This window comes from Macaca mulatta, chromosome 11 (assembly GCF_049350105.2).
Source record: "Macaca mulatta isolate MMU2019108-1 chromosome 11, T2T-MMU8v2.0, whole genome shotgun sequence".
Taxonomy (NCBI): domain Eukaryota; kingdom Metazoa; phylum Chordata; class Mammalia; order Primates; family Cercopithecidae; genus Macaca; species Macaca mulatta.
Genome location: NC_133416.1, coordinates 138,354,016 through 138,380,878, shown reverse-complemented (window position 1 = coordinate 138,380,878; position 26,863 = coordinate 138,354,016). Strand labels below are relative to the sequence as shown.

Below are 26,863 nucleotides of genomic sequence, written 5' to 3'. Positions count from 1 at the left end.
GCCAGTGGCCAATCACACTCCCCTTGGTTAGTGATTGGTCCAGGTGTGGTCATGTGGCCCAGCTCTGGCCAGTGAGATTTGAAGGGGGTGGTCTCAGCAAAGGGAACCATGGGAAACATTTCCCCCTGACTGGTAGGGAGGCCCCCGACTCGTTCTTTCCCTTCTGGATGTTCTAGGGTAAGGCGAGGGTGCTGGGGACCTGCAGCTGGGCGAGAAAGGGGCCGAGTGCCGAGAGAATTGTAGAGGTGCCTATCCAGCCCCTGCAGTGAGTGAAGACTGAGTGAGTGAATCCTAGGATTCCCACCTCTGGGCTTCCTGTTGCCTGAAGCAAGTACATGGCCTGAAGTCCAAGTCCTCTAAGCAAAGGGCTCTGTAGCTCCCAGCCAGAAGCACCTGAGAGATGTGGGTGATCTCATTGTCCCCATGTCACAGTGGGCAAGCAGGTGTGCTGAGGTTAAATAACCTGCCCACGGACACAGAGCCGGGAGTGGTGGAGCTGGGGTCAAAGTCAGGTCTCTCTGACTCCAGAACTGCTGAGTCCCGCAGCTCCATGTGGTTCCCTTTCAAGGCCCTCTCAGACTCCATGACCTGCCATCACTCCCTCAACCCTGAGCCTCTTAAAAGCAGGGAGTAGTAGCACTTGGTCATCCTGAATCCCCAGAATCTAGCATGTTCTATGAATGAATGAATGAATGATGAATGAATGAATGAATGAATGAAATCTGGGAAGTCTAACTTCTCTTCCGTGGACAGAAAAGCTGACGGCAGCCGGGCGCGGTGGCTCAAGCCTGTAATCCCAGCACTTTGGGAGGCCGAGGCGGGCGGATCACAAGGTCAGGAGATCGAGACCACAGTGAAACCCCATCTCTACTAAAAAAATACAAAAAATTAGCCGGGCGCGGTGGCGGGCGCCTGTAGTCCCAGCTACTCAGGAGGCTGAGGCAGGAGAATGGCGGGAACCCGGGAGGCGGAGCTTGCAGTGAGCCGAGATCGCGCCACTACACTCCAGCCTGGGCAACAGCGTGAGACTCCGTCTCAAAAAAAAAAAAAAGAAAAAAAGAAAAAAAAAAAAAAGAAAAGCTGACGGCAACCTCCCTCCATTCCAAGATGTCTCAAGTCCCTGAACACATTTCTCTGCATGTGCTTCTTTGGGTATGACTTCAGCAAGGAAATCAGTAAGAATTGAGAACACTTGAAAAGTGCTTACCACGTACCCAGCACTGTTCTGTGCACATAGGAACCCACTTATCCCTGATGAAGTGGGCGCTGTCATTATTTCCTCCACATCTCAGAGGAGCCAAGTGAAGCAGAGATGTTATGTCACTTGACCAAGGCCACAGAGTAAGTGCAGATCAAAGGTCAATGCAGCGGTGGGGCTCCATATACCCTGCTCCTAACCCATATGCTATGCTTTCAAGGTGAGCCAGTCTCAAAACCCCTTCTGCCTTCGCATCCACCAAGATAAGCCCTAGCCCTGAAACAGAAGACAGCAAGGCCACGAGAACCCACGATCCACCCTCTGCCTTCACCTGGAAACTATTTGGAGGAGTAAAAAGAGAAAGCATATTGATTTTAATGCCATAAATGTTGCATTCTCTAAGTGTTTAGATAGCTTTGGGGATTCCCACTGTGCACAGGCTGTGGTCCACGCCCCATGGCTGGATCTGCCAGTGAGGCCCCTCCACCTTTTACCTGTTGCCAGGAGGTAGCAGAGTTTATTTAGACTAGGAGTCGCCAACCCACACACCCACGGGGGCCAGGTGGCTGCACAGGGGGGACCAGGCAGGTTGGGCATTGGGAAACCACAGCAAAGACTCAAGTGCCCCTAAAGGAGGCTCCACTGAGCTGTACAGAGCTGGCCAGAAGGGCCACACCAGCTGGTCATTCATGAGAAGCCTGAAACCCAAACTTTTAAGTAAAAGTTCCTGCTTTTTTTTTTTGAGATAGAGTCTTGCTGTGTTGCCCGGACTGGAGTGCAGTGGTGTGATCTCAGCTCACTGCAAGCTCCGCCTCCCAGGTTCACGCCATTCTCCTGCCTCAGCCTCCCGAGTAGCTGGTACTACAGGCGCCCGCCACCACTCCAGGCTAATTTTTTGTATTTTTAGTAGAGACGGAGTTTCACTGTGTTAGCCAGGATGGTCTCGATCTGCTGACCTTGTGATCCGCCCGCCTCGGCCTCCCAAAGTCCTGGGATTACACGCGTGAGCCACCACGCCCGGCCAAGTTCCTGCTTTTTAAAAACTCAACCTAGGTCAAACAGAAACACCTATGGTCCCGGTGAGGGTGCCACCCCTGGTCCACCAGACACAGACATCAAACAGCCTTACCTTGGTGAGATTCAAGGCCGCCTGCTCCGAGAGGGGCTTACTGGGTAAGCTGAGGGACACATTTTGGAGGTGACTCAGGATAACTCCGGGACTTCGGAAGGCTTTTCCGTCTTCTGTCAGGTTGGCTATGATGGAATGGTAGGCATCTGTGGGCATCTGAAAGAAATTGGCAACATGAGTTTCTACTAAGAACTAAAATCTAAATATTATACAGAAGTTTAATGTGTCCTACTCTGGGTTGAACGCTTTTTTTATTTTTATTTTATTTTATTTTATTTTTTGAGACTGAGTCTTGCTCTGTTGCCCAGGCTGGAGTGCAGTGGTGCAATCTCGGCTCACTGCAGCCTCTGCCTCCTGGGTTCAAGCGATTCTCTTGCCTCAGCCTGCCAAGTAGCTGAGACTACAGGCATGCATCACCATGCCCGGCTAAATTTTTGTATTTTTAGTAGAGACAGGGTTTCACCAGGTTGGCCAGGCTGGTCTTGAGCTCCGGATCTCAAGTGATCCTCCTGCCTCAGCCTCCCAAATTGCTGGGATTACAGGCATGAGCAACTGTGCCTGGCTCCTCTTTTTTTATTTATAGAGATGGGGTTTCACTATGTTGCCCAGGCTGGACTCAAGCAATCCTCCTGCCTCAGCCTTCTGAGCAGCTGGGACTACAGGCGCAGTCACCACATCCAGCTGGTCAAATGTTTTTATACCATGATAGTAATATAGCTTCTACTATGTACCTCACACTTTTGTGAATATTTTGCTTGTATTAACATTTCATCCTCACAACAACCTTATGAAATAAGTCCCCATTTGATGGATGAAACTAAGCACAGAGAGGCTTACACAAAAATAAGTGGTACAGCTTGGATTTGAACCCAAGCAGATAGGTCAGAGTCGTGCACTCACTATTATATTAACATTCTCAAGAAAGGACAGTTCTTTGATTACAAACACTAATTCCAGACAAGAATTTTTCTCTATGAATTGAGCTTTTCCTCTCACATCAAACGAAAAGGGCACAAAGAGAAGCCAAGCGGGGCAGGTTCCTCACTCCCCACTCATGGAGCCCACGGCCCACGGCGCCCACGGCATTTCCTTTTGGGCACCTGAGGCTCCTGGTGGCAGGAACTGAGAGTTTTCCCCTCAGTCACTCTTAGCACCAAGAATTAGTACTGCAGTTGGCTTCGCCTCCATTTGTTATTTCTTCCCAGACAATGTACTGCCGATGACAAAGAGCCCAGACACCTGATGGAATTTTCTCTCTCCCAGCAAACAGCCCAAGCAGAAGGATGTCAGCGGGGGGCGGGGGGGGGCCAAGGAAGACGCATCTGCTCACCGTGGGGCTTGCTGTGGGTGTCACGGAGAGGCCTGGCAGCGTTGAAGACAATAAAGCTTGCTTTCCTGGAAAAAATAATGCTGGATTAAGGACTAAAACATGGTCACTTTTTTCACCACAAGGAAGACCTGTCCTCATTAAAAATGCACCGGCTTCAGACACATGGAAGAGAGGCTGAGAACGTTTTGAGTCGGAATGTTGCTGGAGATAAATTATGGCCTAAGAAATCAGCTGAATGGGTCAGCCATATGGATTTTCCCAGGTCACATAACTTTTCTATTTGTATTCTCAATCGCTTTTGAACACCCTTTGTGCAAGTCAGCATATCAAAAGATGATTTTGTACAAGGATTACCAATTTCAAATAAATAAAGAACCAAAAGAAATAGATTTCAATTGCATCCAGACTGGTTGGAAATAAAATGAGGAGGGCTGCAACTCGCTGGGCCAGCACAGACAGGAGCCCTGAGAGCGCCTCCTCCGAGATCGATGAGGTGAGAATAGGCCTCAGTAATGCAGTGGAGAAAACTGTCTTCCTGAGCCCCTTCCAGCCCAAGGATTCCAGCTATCCTTTGCACGCAGCCCGCATGGGGTTAATGATGAATAATTACAAACAATAAAGACATTTAAGATTGAAGACTAAGCCAAGATTTGCTGTTCTCTGCCTGTTCATCCCCAACTATTTCTAATCCTGCTATTTCCTGATGAGAACACAGACTTAACCAGATATTCTACTTCATTTTCGGAAAATCTCTTGAAGTTGCTTTGGATGAGCTGAGGAAATGACATCATCACCCCTGGCTGGCTGCAAGAGTGACTGAGCCCTTGGGTTTGGGTGGGGTTGGGCCGCTGGTGAACGCAGAAGGTGTGACGCTGCCGAGAGAACTGGACCCTAGCACCACTCTGTTCTCCAAGTTAGAGTGACATTCACTCCTCAGGTGCCAATGAGTTACAGAGGAGTCACGTCAAACTCACATTTAACTCGTGTGTGTCCACAAAGCAGAGTGAGGGATGGTGAAAATCGGTCCAGCGATCCTGCCTACCCTTGCAAGCAATGACCATGGAGACTGGAATGAAAATGAGAATCTGCCAGGTCCTCAGTCGATCCCAGTTCCCATGTGCTGAGTGTGCTTCCAGGGCCCAAAGACACACGCTTTCAGATTGCACGGCTCTGAACACAACCTCCTTCCTCCTCTACAGAAAGAGCTGCTGTCCATTCCAGTGGTGGGGGAGAGGGGACACCTGGCCAGGGTGACAGACGGTCAGCACTGTGCCTTTGTATCAGGAAAGGCCACCCCACCTGGACAGACCGGTAAACAAATGGTGCCAGCTCTGGCTCATGAGATTAGAGGAGGGTTCCCCCTCTGGCCAGATCACTCAGAAAAAGACCCCCTCTGGGCACCTACAGCCCCAGCACGGCTTCAAATGCAGACAGATCTTCATGTGAAGAAAGATTTCTACCTACTCGTGTGGCCATGTCCCCACTGAGGCCCGGCCTGGCTGGGAGCAGGCTGGATTGCAGTTCCAGTTGTCACTCTGCATGGCTGCCCTGAACTCGGCTGTGTTGGACTCACCGAGCAGTGGTAGACTGGGCCCCACACAGGCCTTCCAGGGACTTTAAGAGCCATTCTCCTATACATGCTTTACATTATATGCCTTGTCTTCAGGACCAGGTCACCAGGTGAGATGGGATTCTGGTAGATCCAGTTCTGGTTCAGTTCCGGTTCTGGCGAAGAGAGTTTGCTCTGACGAGAACAAGAACCAGAAACAAGGGCCCCTCTTTCCAGTGTTACTAAAACAAGTAAACTGTCAGGAGGGCAGGATTTGTCTGAGGCTTTTCATAACATAAATACAAGTGATAACTTGGTTTCAAAGTGACAACTCTAAACCTTAGGCAATAAAATGCAGTAGATTGATCCCTTTTTTTCTTCTGAAGGACACTATAATTTGCCCTCTGTCAGTGCTGGGAGAGGGAATGCATTCTGTTTTCCTGGGTGGAAGCTGGAAGATGTAAATATCTAAAGCTGTAGTGGACACAGGCTGTTTTGCCCACACAGCATCTGTTCCTTCTGAGACCAGCATCCCTGATTGTCCCCTGGGAGTCCCCTCTCCTCCACATGTTCTGGATAAGGCTGACCTCACTGTCATTTCAAGGGGGCTGAGGGTGGGGGACTACCACCCAGACCGAAGCCAGTCAGCATATTCTGCATACCCAGACACAGAAAATGACTCATGGAAGGTGCATGGGTCAATGTGAGCCAAAGTGAGTCCTGCCCAGCCCCAGCATGGGAGGTGATAAGAGAAAGAAGCTCCCTCTTTTCCACAGAGGCTGCTAAGGGCTGAGGATGCAACCCTAGAAGCATGACAGCCACCTTGGCACCAGGAGGAGGCTAACACAAAAGAGGGCAAGGTCAAATGCAGAGATTGCCACTGACATCATGTGAGCACCTGGACCAAACCAGTTCTGAACCAGAGTTTCCCCTGGAGCTCCCATTGCAAGAAATGAAAAAGAAACACATGCCTTTCTTGGCTAAAGTTATTTCGAATTGGGTTTTCTCTCATACAATCAACAGAGTCCTAACAACAGAGGGACTCAATGTCAGAAGCGGAACGAAAGCAGGCAGCGTCTGGAACTCAGGCCTTTCTCTTCCGGTCCTGACACCCGCTGTGCTGGGTGCCAGTGAAGCAGCAGCCACATGTTTGTGAATGCCTACACGGGGGCTGTCATTTTTTAGCAGATTATTTTATGTGGAACTAAAGAAACCCAGTGGGGGGAAAATGGTGCATTCACTTGTGGACAAAATGAAAATTGAATTGTAGGGGGAAGGTGAATATTGATTTTAAAAATAGCTAAGAGCCCTTGAATTCTTGCCATATGCCAGGCATTGTGCTAATGACCTTACAGACCTTTTCTCATTTTATTATCCCAACACCACCCCCAGAGAGGGAGCAGTAGTATTTTTATCCATTTAACAGAGCAAAAAAAAGCTGAGAGATTAAGACCAAAAGGTTATACATTACACATTTCCGTGTATGTGGAATCTCCAGAATAGGTAAAGACAGAAAGTAGATTAGTGGTTGCCAGAGTCTGGGGGAGGGGACGACGGGGAGTGACTGTGCTCCCTGGGTACAGGGTTTCCTGTTGGGAGGATGAAAATGTTTCCAAACCAGGTAGAGGTGGCAGCTGTGCAGCGCTGTGAATGTACCAAGTGCTACTGAATTGTTCATGTTTAAATGGTTATGTTTATGTTATATGGATTGACCTCAATTTTTAAAAATGACTTCCCAAAATCTCATGGCTCATTATGGCACAATGAATATTTGAACCCCAGTCCACCTACCCACAGGTCCCTGCCCTGAACAATTGCCCTGTGTTGAGTAGGAAGAAGTATCTTGGGGGTTTTCCAAGGGCCCATCAGAGTATAGCCCCTGGGAGGCACACAGTTAACATTTGTTGATCAAAATCACTAATGGACCTGGAATATTTGCTATCCAAAGCCTTCTATAATCCTCCGTCACATATAACTCGAAACCTTGTGATGATCAACAAAACAATATTCATCTCAGAGCATCTCTAGTAAATTATTAACTTGTCTATCTCAGGGAATAGGTGTTCTAACACACAACTGTGTTTATAAGGTTCAGTAGGACACGTCTCATGCCTGCAGTGCTGATAGCTGTAACAGGAGAGTGGGAAGAAAGGAGGCAGATACCCTGGGAACAGACAGCAGATCTGCCCCAGCCCTTCACACTCACTGACCAATGGCAGCAGTGAAGTACATGGCGATCTCATCCGGAGTCAGGGCCCGCTCCCAGATGATGAACTCATCAAAAGCGCCGTTCTCATAACACTTGGCCTGATCCTGCTCAGACCCTATCACGAGGTTGACGTTGGACTCTCCATAGTCACGAGACACTTTTCCACTCGGGTCGGAGGTGTTCAGGGTCCCGTTGACGTAGACTTTCAGGCCTTCCTTGGATTTCCATGTAAATAGGACATGAGTCCAATAGGGGCCTGGAAAAGAGTGAAGATCGCCCTTCTGAGTGCTGTGGGAATGAGCTCCCCGTGCACGGGTTTCTCACAAGGTATAACACAGACCTGACTTTCCCCAGTCCTTTGGAGCACAGGAAAGACATTATCTTTTTATCCCTATGCCCTAAATTCCAAAAGCAGTTCAAGGAGACTCCTTGTTTAACATACTAGTTACAAATTTAAATGCCCACAAGCAAGTGTGATTAAAATATTTGAAAAATGCCAGGACACAAGAGCCAACCAATCAGACCATAAGCTCAGTTAAGAAAAAAATGGTCAGGAGCAAGGCAAGGATGTCCCCTCTTACCACTCCTTTTTAACATTGTACTGAAAGGCCTAACTAATGCAATAAGGCAAAAAAAGGAAATAAGAATATACATATCGGGAAGGATGCAATAAAAATATATTTATTCACAGATGACATGATTGTCTATGTAGAAAATCCAAAAGAATCAACAAAAAAGCTGAAACTAATGAGTGAGCATAGCAAGATTACAGGCTACAAAGTTAATATACAAGTCAATTGCTCTCCATCTGTCAGCAACAAATAAGTCGAATTTACAATTAAAAAACACATTATCATTGTCATTGGTGCCAAAAAAGGAAAAAGAAATACATATATTTTAACAATACATTTATAAGCAATATATGAAGAAAACTATATAACTCTGATGAAAGAAATTAAACAAGAACTAAATAAACAGAGAGATATTCCATATTCATGGATAGAAAGACTCAATGTTGTGAAGATGTCAGTTCTTCCCAAATTGATCTATATCTTCAACACAATCCCAATCAAAATCTCATCAGGTTATTTTGTGGATATTGATAAACTATGTAGAGGAAGAGAGCCAGAATAGCCAATACAATATTGAAGGAGAGAAACAACATTGGAGGAACAACACTACCCAATTTCAAGATTTACTATAAAAAGTTACAGTAGTCAAGACAGTGTGGCATTGGAAAAAAACAGAAGAATAGATCTGTGGGACAGAATAGACAGCCCAGAGATAGACCAATAAAAATACAGTCGACCAATCTTTGACAAAGGAGAAAAGGCAGTACAATGGAACAGAGTCTTTTCAACAAATTGTGCTGCAACAACTGAATATCCACATTCAAAAAAAAAGAGAGAATCTTGGCCAGGCGTGGTGGCTGACGCCTGTAACCCCAGCAGCACTTTGGGAGGCCGAGGCAGGTGGATCACCTGAAGTCAGAAGTTCGAGACCAGCCTAGCCAACATGGCAAAACCCTGTCTCTGCTAAAAATACAAAAAATTAGCTGGGCATGGTGGCAGGCGTCTGTAATCCCAGCTACTCAGGAGGCTGAGGCAGGAAGAATTGCTTGAACCTGGGAGGCAGCGGTTGCAGTGAGCCGAGATCACCCCGTTGCACTCCAGCCTGGACAACAAGAGCCAAACACCATCTCAAAAAAAAAAAAAAATCTTAAACCTGTCATAAAAATTAGTTCAAAATGGACTATAGGTCTAAAATAAAATGCAAAACTATAAAACCCCTAGAAGATAACATAGGAAAAACATCTAGATGACCTTGGGTTTAGTGATGGTTTATTAGATCCAACACCAAAGGCACAATTCATGAAAGAAATAATTGACAAGCTGGACTTCCTTACAACTAGAAATGTCTGCTCTGTGAAAGACACTATCAAAGACAAGCCACAGATGGGGAGAAAATATTTGCAAAAGACATGATAAAGGACTATTATCCAAAATATACCCAAAAACTCTTAAAATTCAACAGTAAGAAAACAAACAATCCACAATTCGGGAGGCTGAGATGGGAAGGTCGCTTGAAGCCAGGAGTTTGAGACCAGCCTAGGCAACCAAGTAAGACCTTAACTGTACAAAAAATAAAAAAATAAAAAAAACTAGTGAGACATGGTGGCACATGCTCGTAATCCCAGCTACTTGGGCAACGGAGGTGAGAGGATCACCTGAGCCCAGGAGTTAAACGCTGCAGTAAGCTATGATTGTACCACTGTGCTCCAGCCTTTTCTTTCTTTTTCAGAAAGAAAAAGAAAGAAGAAAAAGAAAGAAAGAAAGAGAGAGAGAGAAAAGAGGAAGGAAGGGAGCAAGGGAGGATGTAAGGCAAGAAGGAACGAAGGAAAGAAGGAATGAAGGAAGGGAAAGAAGGAAGGAAGGGAGGACAGAAAGGAAAGAAGGGAGGGAGAAAGGGAGGAAAAGAAGGGAGGAAGGGAAAGAGAAGGAAGGGAGGGAGGGAAAAAAGGGAGGAAGGGAGGAAGAAAGGGAGGGAGGAAGGAAGAAAGGAAGGAAGGAAGGAAAGAAGGAAGGGAGGGAGGGGCAGCGGAGGGGAGGGAAGGAGGTAAGGGAGGGGAGGGGAGGGGGAGGGGAGAGGAAGGGAAGGGATAGGAAAGAAGAAAGGAAGGAAGGAAGGAAGGAAGGAAGGAAGGAAGGAAGGAAGGAAGGAAGGAAGGAAGGAAGGAAGGAAGGAGAAAGAAAGAAAGAAAGAGAAAATCCAAGTTTTAAAACGGGCAAAAGATCTACCTCACCAACTCATAGAATGTACAACACCAAGAGCTAATGTGAACTACGGACCTTGGGTGACAATGATGTGTCACTGTAGGTTCATCAAATGTAACAAATGGATCACTCTGGTGGGGAATGTCCATGGTGGGGAAGCGTGCATGTGTGGAGGTGGAGTACCAAATTCTCTGAACTCTGCACTCAATTTTTCTGTGAATCTAAAACTGTTCTAAAAAACAAAGTCTATTAAAATCTAACAGCAATATAGGCATTCTGTGGCGCCCACAAAGCCAGTCTGCAGAGGCCGAGGGCGGGTAAGCACAGCAACAGACTTTTCCTGAGGACGTGGCTTCTGTGCTGACTGCGGTGCATGGAAGGTGGCTGCCCCATCACAGGGAGGTGGCCCCCACTCACCTCCCCGACCAGTAACCTGAGAGATGAACAGCCTGCCTTGCCAGTCTTTTTATTTCCAAGAGAAATTGGAAAATCTTAATTTTAAAATAAAATCATTACTAACGATCGTAAATCATTCCAAATCTTTTTCTGACAAACATGGCCTAGGCAATCACAATATAGGACCATAAAACGCATCTGAGGACCCAACTCAGCCCACAGGCCATCGGCATCAGCCTCTGCTCTAAGCGAGGGCGTATAATGTTAACCAACATGGGAGTGAGTTGGGGGGAAGACCAACCTCCCTGCTCATTCAGGAACCTCCATCAGCCAACTTTTGTGTTACTCTTGTCTCTGGCACAAGAACCATGCTCATCAACAAGAATGTTCATCAGACTTTGACTGTCACTTCCCCCACAAAGGGTCCCCTTCGTTCTGCCAGCGTGTGTGGTAAGCCGTCCTCCTGAGTTTGCTGCTGGAAGGAACAGCACAGTGCTTTTGAAGGACACGCATCGCCTCCAGCCAGCCATGCATCTCAGATCACCCAGAGTGACATCAGGGCTTCTTGCTCAAGATTGTGCAACTTTCTGATAATTTTGAGTCTCTGGAGCATGCTTGGATCCTAGGTTGGTCCAAAGTATTATTATTAAAGCAAGAATAACAAACGCCTCCAATGCACAAAAGAGAGCATATTGCCAGCCAGAAGCGTTTCTAATTCTCACCCTTTCCCTGGGTGGAAAAGCGGCCAGAGTTGAGCAGGCTTTACCTTAAAGCACGTTCAAGGTCAGAGAACCTACTGGGTGCCTGAAACCATGTTCCACCAGCCCCAAGGAGCACAGAGATAAGATGCTTGCAATCGGACTCTGATAGCAAGTGGAACAGGAGGGTCACGGACAAGGTTCAGATGGTTCTGTATCAGGGTAGGGAGGCAGAGATTATTTCTGACCTTAGGGATCACAGAGGGCAAATTCGAAGCAGGTGTCTGCTGAATCGCCCCTCCTTACAGAGGTGGAGGTACAAGCTGGTCAGAGCACACCGAGCATCCACAGAAAAAGGCAAACACCTACTGGGCCCACTGTGTCATCGTTCCAGGCTTTATGCAGCCCACTTAGTTCTCACAGCCACCCTATGATGTGATACTGCTATTACTGTCATATTATGAATAAGGAAACTGAGGCATAGGGTAGTTAGGGAAGGTGCCCAGGTTCACACAACTACCAACGTCCAGAGGCGGGATTTGATCCAGCCTGTTTGGCTCCAGAGTTCACGCTTTTTAATAACTGGGCCATGCAGCCTCCCTTAAGAATGAGCCAGAAAATGGATTTCCCTTAAATACATCAAAGATGTTTCCTGCCAGGAGACCATCCTAGGCTTTTGTGCTTCCCCCTTCACCTCTGCCCTTCCCTTGTTGGGCTCCAGTCCTCACTAGGCCCCCACTCCATGCCACCCTGAGTCCTTCTGCATCCCCGGCCACCTGTTCCCCTTCTCCAGCTTCCACTTCAGACCTTCGTCAGCCTCTGTGGCTTCCTACCCCATGTCCGTGTCTCAACACCCACCTGCAAACTCAGCCAATGTGCAGGGACCCCTGTCCTCTTCCCACACATCCAGGGCCCCTCCCTCCTCCAAGACCACACACAGCCCAGCGCTTCACGCCCTCTCCCCCAGCCCCTTCCTCTGCTCCCTGGATCTTCAGCCTCTCTCTCCAAAAGCTTCTTCTCGTCATGCTTTAAACAATTTCGAGTCTATACCACTAAGAAGAAGGAAGAAGAGGAGGGGGAGGAAGAGAAAGAGGAAGAGACAAAGAATATGAGAGAAAAAGGAGGAGGATGAGGAGGAAGAGGGAAAATGAGAAGGAAAAATGTAACCACTGCTTGCAGTTTGCACACCGCATCTGCAGCTTAATTTCCTGAAAACTGTGAGGTAATTACAGTTAATATCATCTGCACGTCACAGGTGTCGTCACTGAAGCTCAGTGTGGTCAGGTAACCCACAGCAGTCACAGCGCATGGGCAGACGGAGCCCGGGCTCTGCACCACCCAAAGGCGACTTACCAAGGGCACATCCTTGCCTCTCCCCGTGCACCTCCCCAGCAACCTTAAAGGAAAGGAGCTCAGGTGCCAGGAGGCAGCAGCATCCCTGGGCTCCTTGGGCTGTGCTGGGCTCCTCAGCATCCCATTCTGAGAGAGGACTCCACTCCTCCAGGCACAGCCTCCCGGGGCCGACGCTGTCACTCACCTGGGGGCTGAAGGAGGCCTCCCACGTCACCTCCAGGCAGAGCCTCCCGGGGCCGACGCTGTCACTCACCTGGGGGGCTAAAGGAGGCCTCCCATGTCATGGAATTGTCCCGCGTGTACAGCTCCACGGAGCCTCTGCCGTCGCTGGAACAGACTTTGAACCCATTGGAGATGACCTGTCCCCCATACGCAGAAGGGATTGGTCTAGACTGTTCTCCTTGTGTCTTCCAGAAGAAAGAAAATGTGACCCCTGAGGAGAGGAAAGTCACAAAATCAATTATTCCCAGAGAGCAGGGGACTCGACTTCTCAGAAGCACGTGGTTCTCTTTGCTTTCTATTTTTCATTCGAAAAGTGTGTTGTCCCCATTCTAAAGGCAGTGTGTGTTCAGTTCAGAAAATCCAGACAGTAATATTTGCACATGTTTATTAAGGGCTCACATAGCGCCAGCACTTTTCTAGGAGTTTGAAATGAACTCTCGCCTTTTAAAAAGTACAAAAATCCTGCTTCATCCCCATTATACAGATGCAGGAACTGAGGCTAGTTCACTCAAGGTCACCAGTGACGGAGGACGATCGCTGCAGTCCCCACTGGGAGCGTGCAAATGTGAAGACCTACACCCTCCAGGTTTCTCTCCTATTCCTCCAGCAACGTGGTTAGGGTGGCTCCTTCCTAAGCCTTTTCTATAAATAGATTTTACAAAGACACGAACCATCTCAGGCACACTGGTTTATAAACAACATTTCTATAAAATTTACTCCACCGTGAACTTCCTCCAACGTCCATAAATACACTTTCACGTTGTCATTTTTATGTCTGCACAGCGGTGCATTCTAAACAAGCACCACAGTCTTTTTTTAAACAACAGTCCCCTGTCACTGGATCTTAAGGTTTTGTTCCACATTTTGAAGAAATTTTCAAACAGAACTTGAAGCAAATTTTTTTGCATATCTCAGATTATATGCCTTTAGGATACATTCCCAAGAGGGGATTTCTTGCCAAAGGGAAGTACACTTTGAAGGTTGTTGATATCCGCGATTGTTCATTTCCCAGTTGAACACAGAGAGGCCAGCAGCTGAAACCTTTTTCAAGACCCCAGTCTGCACATTTGTGGAAGTCCTGACCCCAGGCCCATGCGGCGGGGAAGGAGGGATTCCATGTGGACCAAATAGTCTGAGTGACGCATGTTAGCATGAATGAACTGACCCATCAGTTCATGCTGCCTCCGCCACCAGAATCAGATAGAACATCCCTCAAATGTGCTGTGGCAGTATATTACGGTATACTATGACAATGAGATATTGTACCTTTGTGGGTCCAAAGACCTACTGTGATCAATGTAAACATGGAAAAACAGTGCAATTTTTATGATCCTGATGTAGGATTTCTCCATCTTTTCACCACAAGAGGAACTGCAGGCCGGGCACAGTGGCTCACACCTGTAATCCCAGCACTTTGGGAGGCCAAGGCAAGTGGATCACCTGAGGTCAGAAGTTTGAGACCAACCTGGCCAACATAGTGAAATGCCCTCTCTACTAAAAACACAAAAATTGGCCGGGTGTGGTGGCAGGCACCTGTAGTCCCAGCTACTCGGGAGCTGAGGCAGGAGAATTGTTTGAACTGGGGAGGCAGAAGTTGCAGTGAGCTGAGACCACGCCGTTGCACTCCAGCCTGGGCGACAGAGCGAGACTCTGTCTCAAAAAAAAAGAGGAACTGCAAAAGCCCAGCTCCTGAGCGTGCCGCCCCAACCCCGACCGCTGTCCTGCACTCACGCCCACTGGTCTGGGGGCCGGGCTCTCTGCTGAAGGGGCAGTTGGGGCAGGGCCTCGCTGGAGGCTCCGTGGAGCTTGGGCCTCCCTAGCACTGCATTTTGGAGCTCTGGTTTTCTCTTTTCCACTTCTTTGCCTCCAGCAGCATCTGCCCACCTGACCTTTCTTTGTGTGTAAAGTCCTGTGTGTGTGTGTGTCTGTGTGTGTGTGTCTGTGTGTGTGACACTAGCTGCCTGCCTGGACTCTGTGACAGCTGGAAATACATCCAGCTGTCTCACCCCCGCCAAGCCCAGCCCAGGCACGTGGGTGAGAGGGTTCAGTGGTGCTGAGAGAGAACACGTGCCCAGAACTAGTCCAAAGAGGCCCATGATGGGATGGTGGGCCGGGGAGAGAGGCAGAAGGGTATTTGCCCTGGGCTTTATTTCTACAAGTGGTGCCAAATTTAGACTTTAGGCCTTACCTTCACATAAGGTTATGGACACAGTCTTAGAGAGTCACTGAATTCAAAGAAGACATTTGTCATTCATGTATAAGGTGGTGTCTCATTGCCCACCGTCCTTTCTGTGATGCCTTATGAATTAACACATCTGTTAGAAGTCCTTCAAATGTCTTGTGACAATATATCAAGACAACTATACCTTTGTGAGTTCAAAGCCCTCGCAGGATTCATGAAAAACACAGCATACATTTTAAAACCCTGGTATGGAATTTCTCCATTTTATTTTTTTAAGAGAAGAAGAACATCCAAAAAATTGGAAGGGGCCTGGACCTTTCTGGACCTCTGAGAGGCTGCAGTGCCCAACTCCAAGCCCTGCAGTGTCTGTCCTCAGGCTCCTGGGAAAGGAAAAAGCCCTCACCAGTGCCCAGTAACGTGGTCACCGCGGAACAGTGTGACTGTGGAGGCTGCACAGAGGCCTGGGGCGGCTGACGCGGGTGTCCCCGGACCTGGCCGGTGCCACCCACACCTACCTCATGAGCAGGCTCTCTGCAACACCTGCCTCGTGCTCTGAGGGGCACAGAGGCCAAGACAAACCCCTGAGCCTCCCACCACTTCCCTCCGCACTCAGAAACAACCCGTTTCACAAGGAAGTCAGCACAGTGCGTTGTGAAATTGTTGTTATGAAACAAATTCCCAGTAGGATTCATGGAAGTTAATTTTTTCCAAAAACTTTGCTGCATTTTAAAACTCCTTTCACTCAATTCAAAATGAGCCTGCTTGGCCAAATATCTTTCTGTTCAGGAAGAGAAATAAAAATTTTAAAATTCCATGTGGTGTTAGGAAAGGGTAGATTGAAGGCCATCCACGGTGCTGGTAACCAAGCTTTTCATTTCGTTCACTCAACCCACAAAACAATGACTTCTACCTGAGCAACAGCTTATATTTAAGTATCAATTCACGTCTTCATAGAGTCATAAAAAATTCACAATGTGCCTTCCATATTAGCCTTTTAAGGAACTTTGCCTCATGGAGTTGGGCCATCAATACAAACAAGGAAAAATCTGAAGGAAAAAGAAACAAGCACAATATTGACAAACTAATGTAATAACTTTTTCTTGTTATAAGCACTGAATCCTAAAACATCCAAAAAATAAAATGAGGAAAGATCTTTCTCGACAAGACAGAAAAAGGAAAAATTAAAATCTAGAAGTCATAAGAAAAGACTAATAAATTTGAGTGCATAAATATAATATTCTGCAAGGCAAAAAAAAATCACCATAACAAACTCAAAGACAGACAATCATCTAGGGAAAAAAATATTTGTCATAGATCTAACAGATGAGAAGTTAATTCCCTTCATATGTAAAGACCACTGCATAAAACAAAGGATGATTTCTAGCAGGTAAGGAGAACTTATATGGGCTGAGGCTAAATCCTCCCAACAACCTGTAAATTAGGTATCTTTACTGTCCCCAGTTCATAGGGGAGAAAACTGAAGCACAGAGACGTGAGGTAACTTGCCCAAGGCCACACAGCTGGTCTGTGACGAGTCAGGATTTGAACCCAGGCAGCCTGGATCTGGAGTCTGCGTTTGTAATCGCTGTGCTGCGGCTACCGCCCTTCCCTTGGAGACCATGCATGGAGCTGCTCTTCCCAGGGCCACAGACTCAGCACCGTGCAAGAGCATGATTCAACACACGCCAAAGAAACAGCGGGCCAGGAGGGCACGAGGTTCTACGGCGTGTGGGCCCGCCTGGCGTCCGAACCGCCCAGTCACCGCAGACCACACACCCGAAGGCTGACTCGGGCTGGGCCAATCGGAATCACCAGGACCGGCCCAGGCATGCGCAGACTCAGCTGACAAAACCAGAACTTGGAGCTTCTGAGCGGCTGCTGCTCCCACACCAGGAAAGCAGCGGTGAGAACCGAGCCGGAGCCAGGCAGGGACGGGGTCTGATGGCCATCCCGGCAACCCGACCAGCCTGTGGCCCACCGCGTTTCCTCGAGAGCCACGAGGCTGCGCGTCCCACACGCTTCCACGCAAGACTCAGAGCCTGTTTCCCGGCTGCCTCGTGGGCCCTGTACCTGTGTGACCAGGAGGAGACACTTGTTTGCACATGGAGCCTTTAAAATTCTCACTCCTCACCCCCACCCCAAAGCCCCACTCTAATCGCTTTCTGAAATGCCTGGAGCTGTAGGGCACCCACTTTCCTCACGGGAATAAGAAATTCTTCCCTTTCCCCTGGCTCTGCTCCTCTAACAAAGCCACACGCAGGCCATCCTGGGGAATGGCCACTGCCTTCAGCCACAGCGAGGGACAGCAGAGAGTCCTGCAGGCTGAGGACGTCTGGAAAATGCTAGCCCTGCCTTAATGGGCGGTCACTCCTTACCCCTGACCGGCTGCTGCCAGTGGGGTGCAGGAGAGCAGTTCTGATATTTTGAGAGAAGTAAATTTTTAAATGAAATTTTCCCATATATAAAGGTTGACTTTTTTTGAGACAGCGTCTTGCCCCGTGGTCCAGGCTGGAGTGCAGTGGTGCAATCATGGCTCACTGCAGGCTTGACCTCCTGGGCCCAAGTGATCCTCCTGCCTCAGCCTCCTGAGTAGCTAGGACGACAGGTGCACACCACGGCACCTGCTAATTTTTTTTTTTTTTTCCGTAGAGACGGGGTCTTCCTATGTTGCCCAGGCTGGTCTGAAACTCCTGGGTTCAAGCAATCCTCCTGCCTTGGCCTCCCAAAGTGCTGGGATTACAGGTGTAAGCCACTGAGTCCTGCCAGAGTTGAATGTTAATTTTAAAAGAAAAACACTGAAAGCACCAGGAGAAATTCCCTTTCTGGAAACCTGGTGGGCTAGGGCATTTGGATCCACCCACCTGGCTGGACACAATCTAGAAAGTCTCACTATAAAAACAGAAGATCAACACAGCACCCACCAAACGAAGCACGTAGAGTCAGCCGCGGCCAGTTCCGGGATGTGGTATCACGTGAGTTGCGAGAATCACCTGGAGACACTGGCTAAACATGCAGATTCCCGGGCCTTGTCCTCTGAGACTTGGAATCAGCACATCCTGGTGGGGGCCTGGGAACCTGCAATTGCTGCCACCCAGGGCCTATGAGCTGTACTTGGAGATGCACTGCACCACAGCAGCGTGCAGCTCAGGCTCATCTTGCAGCCTCTCTGGGCCTCAGTTTCCCCATCTGTTCAAGGAGCGTGCTGAACGAATGCTTCTCTGAGGATCGCCTGCTCCACAGGCCTCCGAGTCCCCTGACCCCGGATCATCTGAGGAAGAGAGTAGCTGGATCCCTGCCAGGCCCGTGTCCTCCAGGCCCCTCCGGAAATTTCTAGCCTAAAACTCCACCTGCAAGTATTTTAGCATATTGTCGACAGCTTTTTAAATTTAGGAAACAAATGCAAAGGGGGAAAAAGCCAACTCAAAGCTGAGAAGATGGAAGTGGCCATGCGGAGATGCTCCAGCTGCTGCTTCGGGACCTGAGTGGCCTCCCTGGGGTTTATAAGCAGAGGAAGTTCTTAATACATGTGAGGAAAAAGCGAAGGAAATATTCACAGAAGGAGGAAGGCGAAGCTGAGGGGCTAATCAGGGAGGCCGCCTTTCCCAGGAGCTGCCAAAGCCATTCACAGTAGAGCTGGAACTAGAAGCAATGGGCAGAAGTTACTCAAGACAGAATTTAGCCCAATATCAGAAATAACACACTAAAAGTCAGAGGAGTCCAACAATGAAATGGGCTTCTTTTTCTCCTGTTGTCCGTGCTTTTACTTGTTACATCAAATAACATTCTCTTAACTGACATAGCAATAAATCAGAGGTAGAAATGAGAGTCAGCAAGGAAGAATTACCTAATAATTTGCACCTTGATGCTGGAGATGGAAAATGACCTTTTTTGAATTTTATGCAATCAGTTTCCTTTCATTTAACTTTATTATGGTCAGACACGTCACATGAGATCCACCTCCTAGCAACGTGCTTGAGTGTAGTCAGTATTGACTGTGGGTTCGATGTTGGAGAAATGACTTCTCTAGGAGTTGTGAATGGCCCTTGCTCAGTATTCATGTGAAGGTACAGCAAAGCCTGGATGGAGATGCGTCCAATGTGCAGTATCTATGGTGTGCCAGGCACTGAGAACTCATCAGTGACAAAGACAGACTCAGTCCTCGTCCTCACTGAGCTGAAGACCAAGTAAGGGAGACGGCAGTGACAGGCCATCATCAGTGGTGCAAGTTCTGGGAAGAAATGTTGGGGAGCAATGAGGGCATGAGACAGAGGACCTCACCCGGACCGCAGCTCATCCCTGTAAGGGTTACACTCGAGCTGAGCCGTCAAGGTCTCCAGGTAGGTGAAAGAAGGTGCTGGGACATTCCAGCAAGTGTCTCTTCCTCTTTTCAGTTGCCCCACCTGTGTGCTCACTGGTCAGGGGAGTTGAAAGAGAGAATCCTGAGTATTGAAGGAACAGACTGTGTTTTCTAACCTTAACGTTCAAGAATGGGCAGAGATCCAAACAGCCTTTTTCTCTCCAATGTCCTCCAAAGCTTCCCCCATTCGCAGCAAGTGACCTTAAGAAAATGTCCCCAGAAGGCACCATTTGCCAAAAGGCAGGACCCACAGTAGCTCCTAAAATGAAGGCAGGCAGACACGCAGCAGAGAGGCTCCGGCAGAAGCAGGGGTGGAGGGAGGGCCCGGAGCGGGGATCCGGAGCAGGGCCGTGGCAGGGACCTCTGCCTTCCATGGGTGCCCTCGGGGGACAGTCATGTTTCTCAGCATCAACCCTGTCCCCTAAAACATTATTTGTTAAAAAATCAGCTGAAAATATGAACAGAGACCACATCAGGATTTGGAAATAAGAAATATAAAAGCAGTGGGCCTGTTAGGCAGGGACTGGAGAGCATTTCTCTATTTAAATGTTGTTTTTTGTTATAAGAATAACAGGTTATAAGCTTGTGCCCACACCAGTAAGTGTGGAAGACTCACTCAACACATCTGAAAAGGCTAAATCAATGCTTCCCACGTTCTAGTCATTCACAATTTTTATCAGATCTGAATACCACCTGAATTATGATTATTAGGGAATGTTTTCCTTTAAATCTACCCATTTTTAAAGCTCGGTGCTTACTGAAATTTCCTCTTAAATAATATATATGAAAATTCGTTTCTGATGCACCCATTATATTAAAATAAAAACAAAACCATTAATTTTTGTTTTAGTTGCTCCAAGTGCCCCCTGAGAAGGCCTCCTCTGCCTCCTGCTACAGGGACTTTAATTTGGAAAATGCTGGGCAGGTCTTCCCCGTTCATGGCTTTTTCTCCCGCACACAGAAGTACAAGCTCATCAGGGCCCCAGGAGAATCCACCTGAGCCAAGGATATGGCAGAGGAGAGCTGAAAAGGCATGCCACGGCCCTGGTGCAGGCTCATGGCCCGGTCACCTTATGAAGCTGAACTCAAGACCCAGCGGGGGCACGATGAGAAATGCCCCACCTGATCTGCATCAGGCCTCACAAGAGCAGCCTCTCACCCAGCTAGCGTTGATTGAAGGTTTCCTGACTTTGTTTCCTTCCTTTTCTTTTTCTTTAAATGAGAGACGAGATCTCACTGTGTTGCCCAGGCTGGTCTCGAACTCCTGGGCTCATGCAGTCATCCTGCCTCTGACTCCCAAGGCACTGGGATCACAGGTGTGAGGCACCGCACCCCAGGCTTTGTTTTATATCTTGCCATGCGCTAAAGAAAGTGGCCACGTGAAAAAGATCTTAAAAGTTCCGCTTAACCACGACACACAAGAAATTGTCAACAGTGGGACATGAAGCCCGAGTTCATGGCTCTTTCTTCCCCCCAGGTTCTTGTGTGTCTCATGTTGGGGGCATGAAATGAGTGAATACATGTTTGGGATTAGAACAAGGAGTGGTGCTGCAGAGTCGGGGCTCAAAACAAGGGTATGCAACTATTATGATCGGCTCAACCACAACGGCCCTCTGTCAGAAGTCACCCTCCAAGCAGGCAAAGTGGGGTTCTTAGAAAATATACTCTGTGCAGAAGGGGAAGTTTGGAATCATTAACACACGAATGATAAATCCAAACGACCCCTCGACACTGGACCAACCGTGTGCCCGGAATACGCTGTAATAGTTACTCCAGTCTTCACAGCAACTCCATGGGAAGGTCCTTTCATTCACTCACTTTACAGATCAGGCTTTTCAGAGGGAAGCAGCGGTTGCCCAAGACCCCCACGAACAGGTCGGAACCGAGAGTGGAACCCACGCCTTTTGGCCCCAGAGCTCACGCTGCGGACAGGCTCTGTTCAACCTGAAGATCATTGGAAGAGTCGAGAAGTCTGGTGGGGGCTGAGGGGAACTGGAGACAGAAGCCCGGGGCCACCACGACTTAGCTCCAGCCAGCCAGAGAAGTCAGGAGATTTCTCCAGAAAAACTGGAAATCTGTGAAAATTTCCTATTTTTCAATGTTGACAGCTAATTTTAAAATTTTAACCCGATGCCCGTCCAACCGAATACAGCCACACGCCAGAATCAGCTCAGAGGGCTCTCACAAGTGACCTCGGCGTGCAGACAAAACTTGTCCAGTAGCTTTGATTTCCCGCTGGTCCCATCACAGTCTCCTGTCTTGGGTTCGTGATCTGTGATAGTCCCAGGCCTTGGGACCCCTGGCGCCTGCCCCATCCTTGTCCTCAAATGAGATTGATTCCAGTGTGGCTGCTGGAGCTTTCGGGATGCCTCTACTCCCAAGAGAAGCTGTTCCCTAGAAACCCAGAAAAAGCCACCGCAGAGATGCCCGCGCTTCCCAAATCCAACGAAAGGAAGGAGCACACATTACTCTCCTGTCCTCCTCGCCCCGCCACTGAGCCCACGCCGAGCCCATGGTTGTTTTTCACTTTGTAAAAACAAATAAGCCTGGGATGTTTATGGAGCTGTTTGAACTCAGGAACAGCTCAAACTATGAGTTTGTAAACCTGACTGTGGTTTTGGGCCTCATAACCATTGCTCAAAATTCTGGTTTCCACAAAGCCCAAGATGTGTCCTCCCACATGTTTTTGCCTTGCTAAGCTGTTGTTTATTTTTACTGGAACATAGTCCGTATTGTCCTACAATCATGTACAATGAACTCATCACAGAAGGCCATCTGATGTCCTAAATGCCTCAGAGCTTCGTACAAGGCCTGCAGTCAGCTTTGTTCCTCCCTAGAAATCATAATTTTCTTTTTGCCTAGGAGAAAGGAACTTGAAGGCTACAAGCTGGTTTGGATGGCAGAGAACAATTTCCCAGAAAATTTGCAATGTGGTCCAGACGTGCATTGCCTGAAACCTAGATACGAGAGAGCAGGTTACACTTCACACAGTAAAAGCAAACGAAAGCAAGTCGATTCCCGGTGTTTCTTTTGCATCTCTGCTCTGTCCACGGCACGACGTTAGCCACAGGCCTGTGACCGCCTGCCAGGACAGGTCGAGCCATGGCCCAGCCCCTCTCCATGAATGTAAAAGAACCAAAACCAGGCACGAGTGTTCGAGGGTATGCCCTGCCCGCTCGCTGTCAACATCCCAGAGCCAGAAATCACACCGCAGGTGCCACACCATCAATTTCCTTCCCAGAAACGCCGCGACCCTGTCCAATCCCCACTGTGACACTGCTGTATCTGTTTTTTAGGAAGGGTTTTTTTCCCCTCCTTTACAAGATTAAGTATTTTGATCTCACATCGCTGTAAGAGGATGTTATAACTTCCAGCCACCAGGACAAGTCTCTGCTTAGTCACCTCCTTGCCTGTATTCCTCCCTCCCCTGCCCTCCAATCTGTCATTGACATTCTCACGCATTCTGCAATTGATGAGAACCTCAGGTTCACATCTGCCAGTTGCCAGAGGAGCAGGTGCTCCCTGATAATGAAATGCATGACAAAGATGCCGCAGGGATCAGCTACTCACCTTCAGGGCCACACTGCTCTGGCTTGCTAATGCAGGAGCTGTTGTACCTGCCGTAATAGAGAAGCGTGACTCCCTTTTCCTCTTTCAGGTAAATGCCTTTGTTGACCTTCCCTTCCACAATATCTAAGGAAAAAAAATGACAACATTATATGTTAATAACCTTCTGAGATTAAAAGTCTGAAGATGTGTGTCAGACCTACAAATAACTTCTGTGTAAGTATGCGGTATTATTGATCTTTCTAATTATATATTTATAACATATATTATTCTATAATATGAATATTCATAGCATCAGTAATATTTAATTAGTAATTAAATTGTAAATAAGTTACGTGTATGTGTCAGGTAAAAATTTAACATTAAATAATATTAATATATTTGTACATAATATGCAGGTATTATGTACAAATATAGATTTCATATTTGCATATAGATTTCATATTGCATATCATATCGTATGATGATGTGATAATTGTGGTATTTGCCAACAGATGGGTTACCAAGCGTGGCGTGGCAACAGCCTCCTGTCCTGGAGTTTGGCTGTGCCTACCTGCTTTTTGAGTCCTCCCCACTCCCGTCCTCATGCTGAGCATTCCAAGTGGAACATTTCAGTGCAAGTGTGAACCTGGAACTACAGCTGAACTCCTTCTCCTTTTGAGTTTTAATTGAAATCCCCTGAACCTGGACAGGTAGATTTGGGATTTTAGCAGAACCCATTTTCAGGCACTAGGAGGAAAACCCCAAGTAACATTTTGCATAGTCCCAGGAGAACCTGCAGGTGACAAGCCCAGCTGGCCACAAATCCCGAGGGGCACTGCCCCGTCCAATCATCCTGTTGTGTCCCGTTCCCATGGCCAGGGGATCTGATGGTGAGGGTGTGGGGTAAACGGTTTACAGAATAGATAAGTGAAGACTATAAAAATCAGGAGTAGGCATTTATTGTTAACTGGGGTCACAGTCGCTCACAGATCTTTGCTACCACATGGGCTGGGGAGAATGTCTGAGCCCCTGGCAGCCGTCAGCCCAGCTGAAGACACACGGGAGAGCTAACAGGGTCTGCGGACCTGACCCCAACCCCAGCTCAGGCTTTCCAGCTACATTGTCACATGGATAACCAATTCAAGGGACCTCAGTGGTTTTCCTTACTGTTTTTAAACTCATTTTTTAATTTTATCTCATTTTTGCTGATGGAGACCTATGTATTGCAAGGTTAAATGGATCACTAGTAGTTGCATAATTGAGCCAGGCTGTATAAACCCCTTGACTGGCAACATTAATTTTGGAAGCCAATCACCTTACAGTTGAAAGAGCAGACAGTTTCTGTGTTGAAAAGGATCACAGGGTAAGATCGACAGGGTCAGAACTAGCTACTATGCTGATCTAATAAATACCTCAGTTGCTATTACCCCTTTTGCTTTGAGCTTCATGTTGAGCCATGTAGGCTCTGGAGGTTATCAAATAAGAAAATAATTTAACCATGATTCTCGTGGGTATATGTTTCACAAACAGCTTCTGACGATTTTTTTAAAGTCCAGCTACGGACGAAAGGCTGATTTTAATGTTTACAAGAAATCAAATGTTTGATGAGGTATTTTTTTAATTAACTTTAATTTTCCGTTAAAATGGCCTGCTTTCCTCCCCCAAAGAAGACAATTCATTGAAAAATCCAAACAAACTCTATGTTTAGAAAAGGTCTCATCTTGTGTCTGTTTTGTTCTGAAAACAAGCAGCTGGCTTAGAAGATCCTGGGAACCTGAAAGAATGTATATACCTTCTAGTGCAGTGGTCCCCAGCATTTTTGGCACCAGGGACCGGTTTCACGGAAGACAATTTTTCCATGGACGGGTTGGAGAGGATGGTTTGGGGATGATTCAAGTGCATTACATTTATTGTGCACTTTATTTCTATTATTATTATACTGTAATATGTAATGAAATAATTACACAACTCACTATCATGTAGAATCAGGGGAAGCCCTGAGCTTATTTTCCTGCAACTTGACAGCCCCCTCGGGGGGTGATGGGAGACAGTGACAGATCATCAGGCATTAGATTCTCATAAGCAGCGTGCAGCCTAGATCCCTCGCATGTGCAGTTCACAGTGGGGTTTGTGCTCCCAAGAGAATCTAATGCTGCCGCTGATCTGACAGGAGGTGGAGCTCGAGCAGTAACGCAAGCGATGAGGAGCAGCTGTAAGTACAGATGGAGCTTCACTCACTCACCCACCACTCACCTCCTGCTGTGCAGCCCAGTTCCTAACAGGCTACAGATTGGTGCCAGTGTTACGGATTGGTAACAGGGACTGGGGACCCCTGTTCTAATGTATTGCAATCTTCCTTTAGACTTAACCCTAGTGGTTATTTTTTAACACCTTGGATCTGCTCTCTTGACTGGGACATTTGCTCACTTGCTAGCCAGGACATAGTGAATTCAGATACTACCAAACAGAATTGGCCTCAGAATTCATCGTAGATCCAAACTTGACAGAACGAAGAACAAAAGTACGTAAATGCTCACCTACGGTTGCAGAGAGATTTGAGTAGGCAGAGTCATTGGAATACACAAAGGTAGCATTACGGGAAGGAAGCACAGTGAGCTTGTGGGTTCGGGACGCTGGGTGAAACAACAAAAAGAAAAAGCACAGCGAGTGAGTGAGACAAAAGACAAATGGGACCAACATATCTCTCAACCTGCAGCAGGCAGCAGGAGGATGATTCTTTCATCCAAGAGCACCTGGACTTTCTCTTTGGACCGCACATCTCCCAGCCTCCACCACCCTTGTTAACTTTGGTCAGCAGCTCGGCCACTCCAATGACCCCACTCAGCTCACACGCCAGGGCGTGATGGCTGCTGAATTTGGCCACGTGTGATAGTTCTAATTTTCCAGCTTCAACCCCTATGCGGATACTTAGTTGAGAGATATGAAATTGAACTTGGCCACTTATAACACAGGCTCAACAAAAGGATGAATGGTTATGATGTCACAAGAACTGATGAGACACACACTCTGCATGGAAACAACTGCGTGAATGATGACAAATGGACAAAACGACGGAGAATTCGGCAACAAACGACAAAGCTGCACATCCTCCAAAGGCTTGCCAAAGCCATTCGCCTGTCCCCAGCAGCTAAATGTGCTGATGGGGTCGACTCTTTTCTTTTTTCCCTTAAGAAGCCTGTAATCAAATTGAAATATGCCAGCATCGCATTACAACCTAGAGAATGCATCCAGCAGGGAAGTGCAGAGAAACCTTCCACATTGCAGTGCTCCAGGACAAACACGGATCTATTAGAGCTTTACTGGAAGTCGATACATTCAGGGAACAAAATGCAGCCACAGTGTGTAACTGTATCTGTAATTGTATCACCTTAAGAGAAGAATTTTTCATAGGTAAAGGTTTCAAAGCACCAAGAGTTACTGCTTTAAGCCACCACAGTGAGTTCAGGTATAGGGGTGAGGAGAGCAAGACACTGATAGTTATTCAAGCTCTTGTTTGAAAAAACTCCTGGCATTTTCATTGCTGGGTCCTGGAACAGTGAACTGTTTCAAGAAGACAGCTCCTCTTGATGAAATGACCCCCCTTCCACGGCTTTAAAATAAAGGCCTTCGAAAAAGAAAACTAGAGGCCAACAAGGGAACGTGGTTTGTTTGAACCCGAACCGGTCATGAAACAAACTTACACAGGGGCTTTCTCTGCCCTGCCAGGCCAACCGTTTGGAAAAGACATCTGGCTCTAGGGTGGTTTCCAAATGTGACCATATTGCCGCCCTATAGGCAGGCGGATGAGAGCGATGCTGGGCAGGCAGCGTGTGGCACCCACGCAGGTGCCCTTCACGGAGTGCGTGCTCAACTGCACCTCACTCTGAGAACACCAGCAACAGAGGCAGCACTGATGG

The 26,863-nt window shown here is 47.6% G+C and overlaps 1 protein-coding gene and 1 long non-coding RNA gene across 4 annotated transcripts in view; one reads left to right on the top strand and one right to left on the bottom strand.

Annotated features, from left to right (window-relative positions):
- The window catches only part of ADGRD1 (adhesion G protein-coupled receptor D1), a 186,780-nt gene that overhangs the window by 145,110 nt on the left and 14,807 nt on the right, over positions 1-26,863 (bottom strand). For 2 of the 3 annotated variants that reach the window (XM_001104579.5, XM_077955845.1), the window contains exons 4-8: positions 22,968-23,090; positions 12,890-13,069; positions 7,417-7,671; positions 3,658-3,722; positions 2,328-2,483 (exon numbers count right to left, since the gene is read on the bottom strand). In XM_001104579.5, coding sequence (XP_001104579.3) covers positions 2,328-2,483; positions 3,658-3,722; positions 7,417-7,671; positions 12,890-13,069; positions 22,968-23,090 — 779 coding nt within the window. Of the gene's footprint in view, positions 1-2,327; positions 2,484-3,657; positions 3,723-7,416; positions 7,672-12,889; positions 13,070-22,967; positions 23,091-25,483; positions 25,580-26,863 lie in introns of all 3 variants that reach the window. The other variant, XM_028830174.2, reaches the window with a different exon arrangement.
- Positions 109-4,110, top strand: LOC144333213 (uncharacterized). The gene is made up of 3 exons (XR_013401692.1): positions 109-265; positions 2,252-2,371; positions 3,591-4,110. It is a non-coding gene; the product is annotated as an uncharacterized LOC144333213 (long non-coding RNA).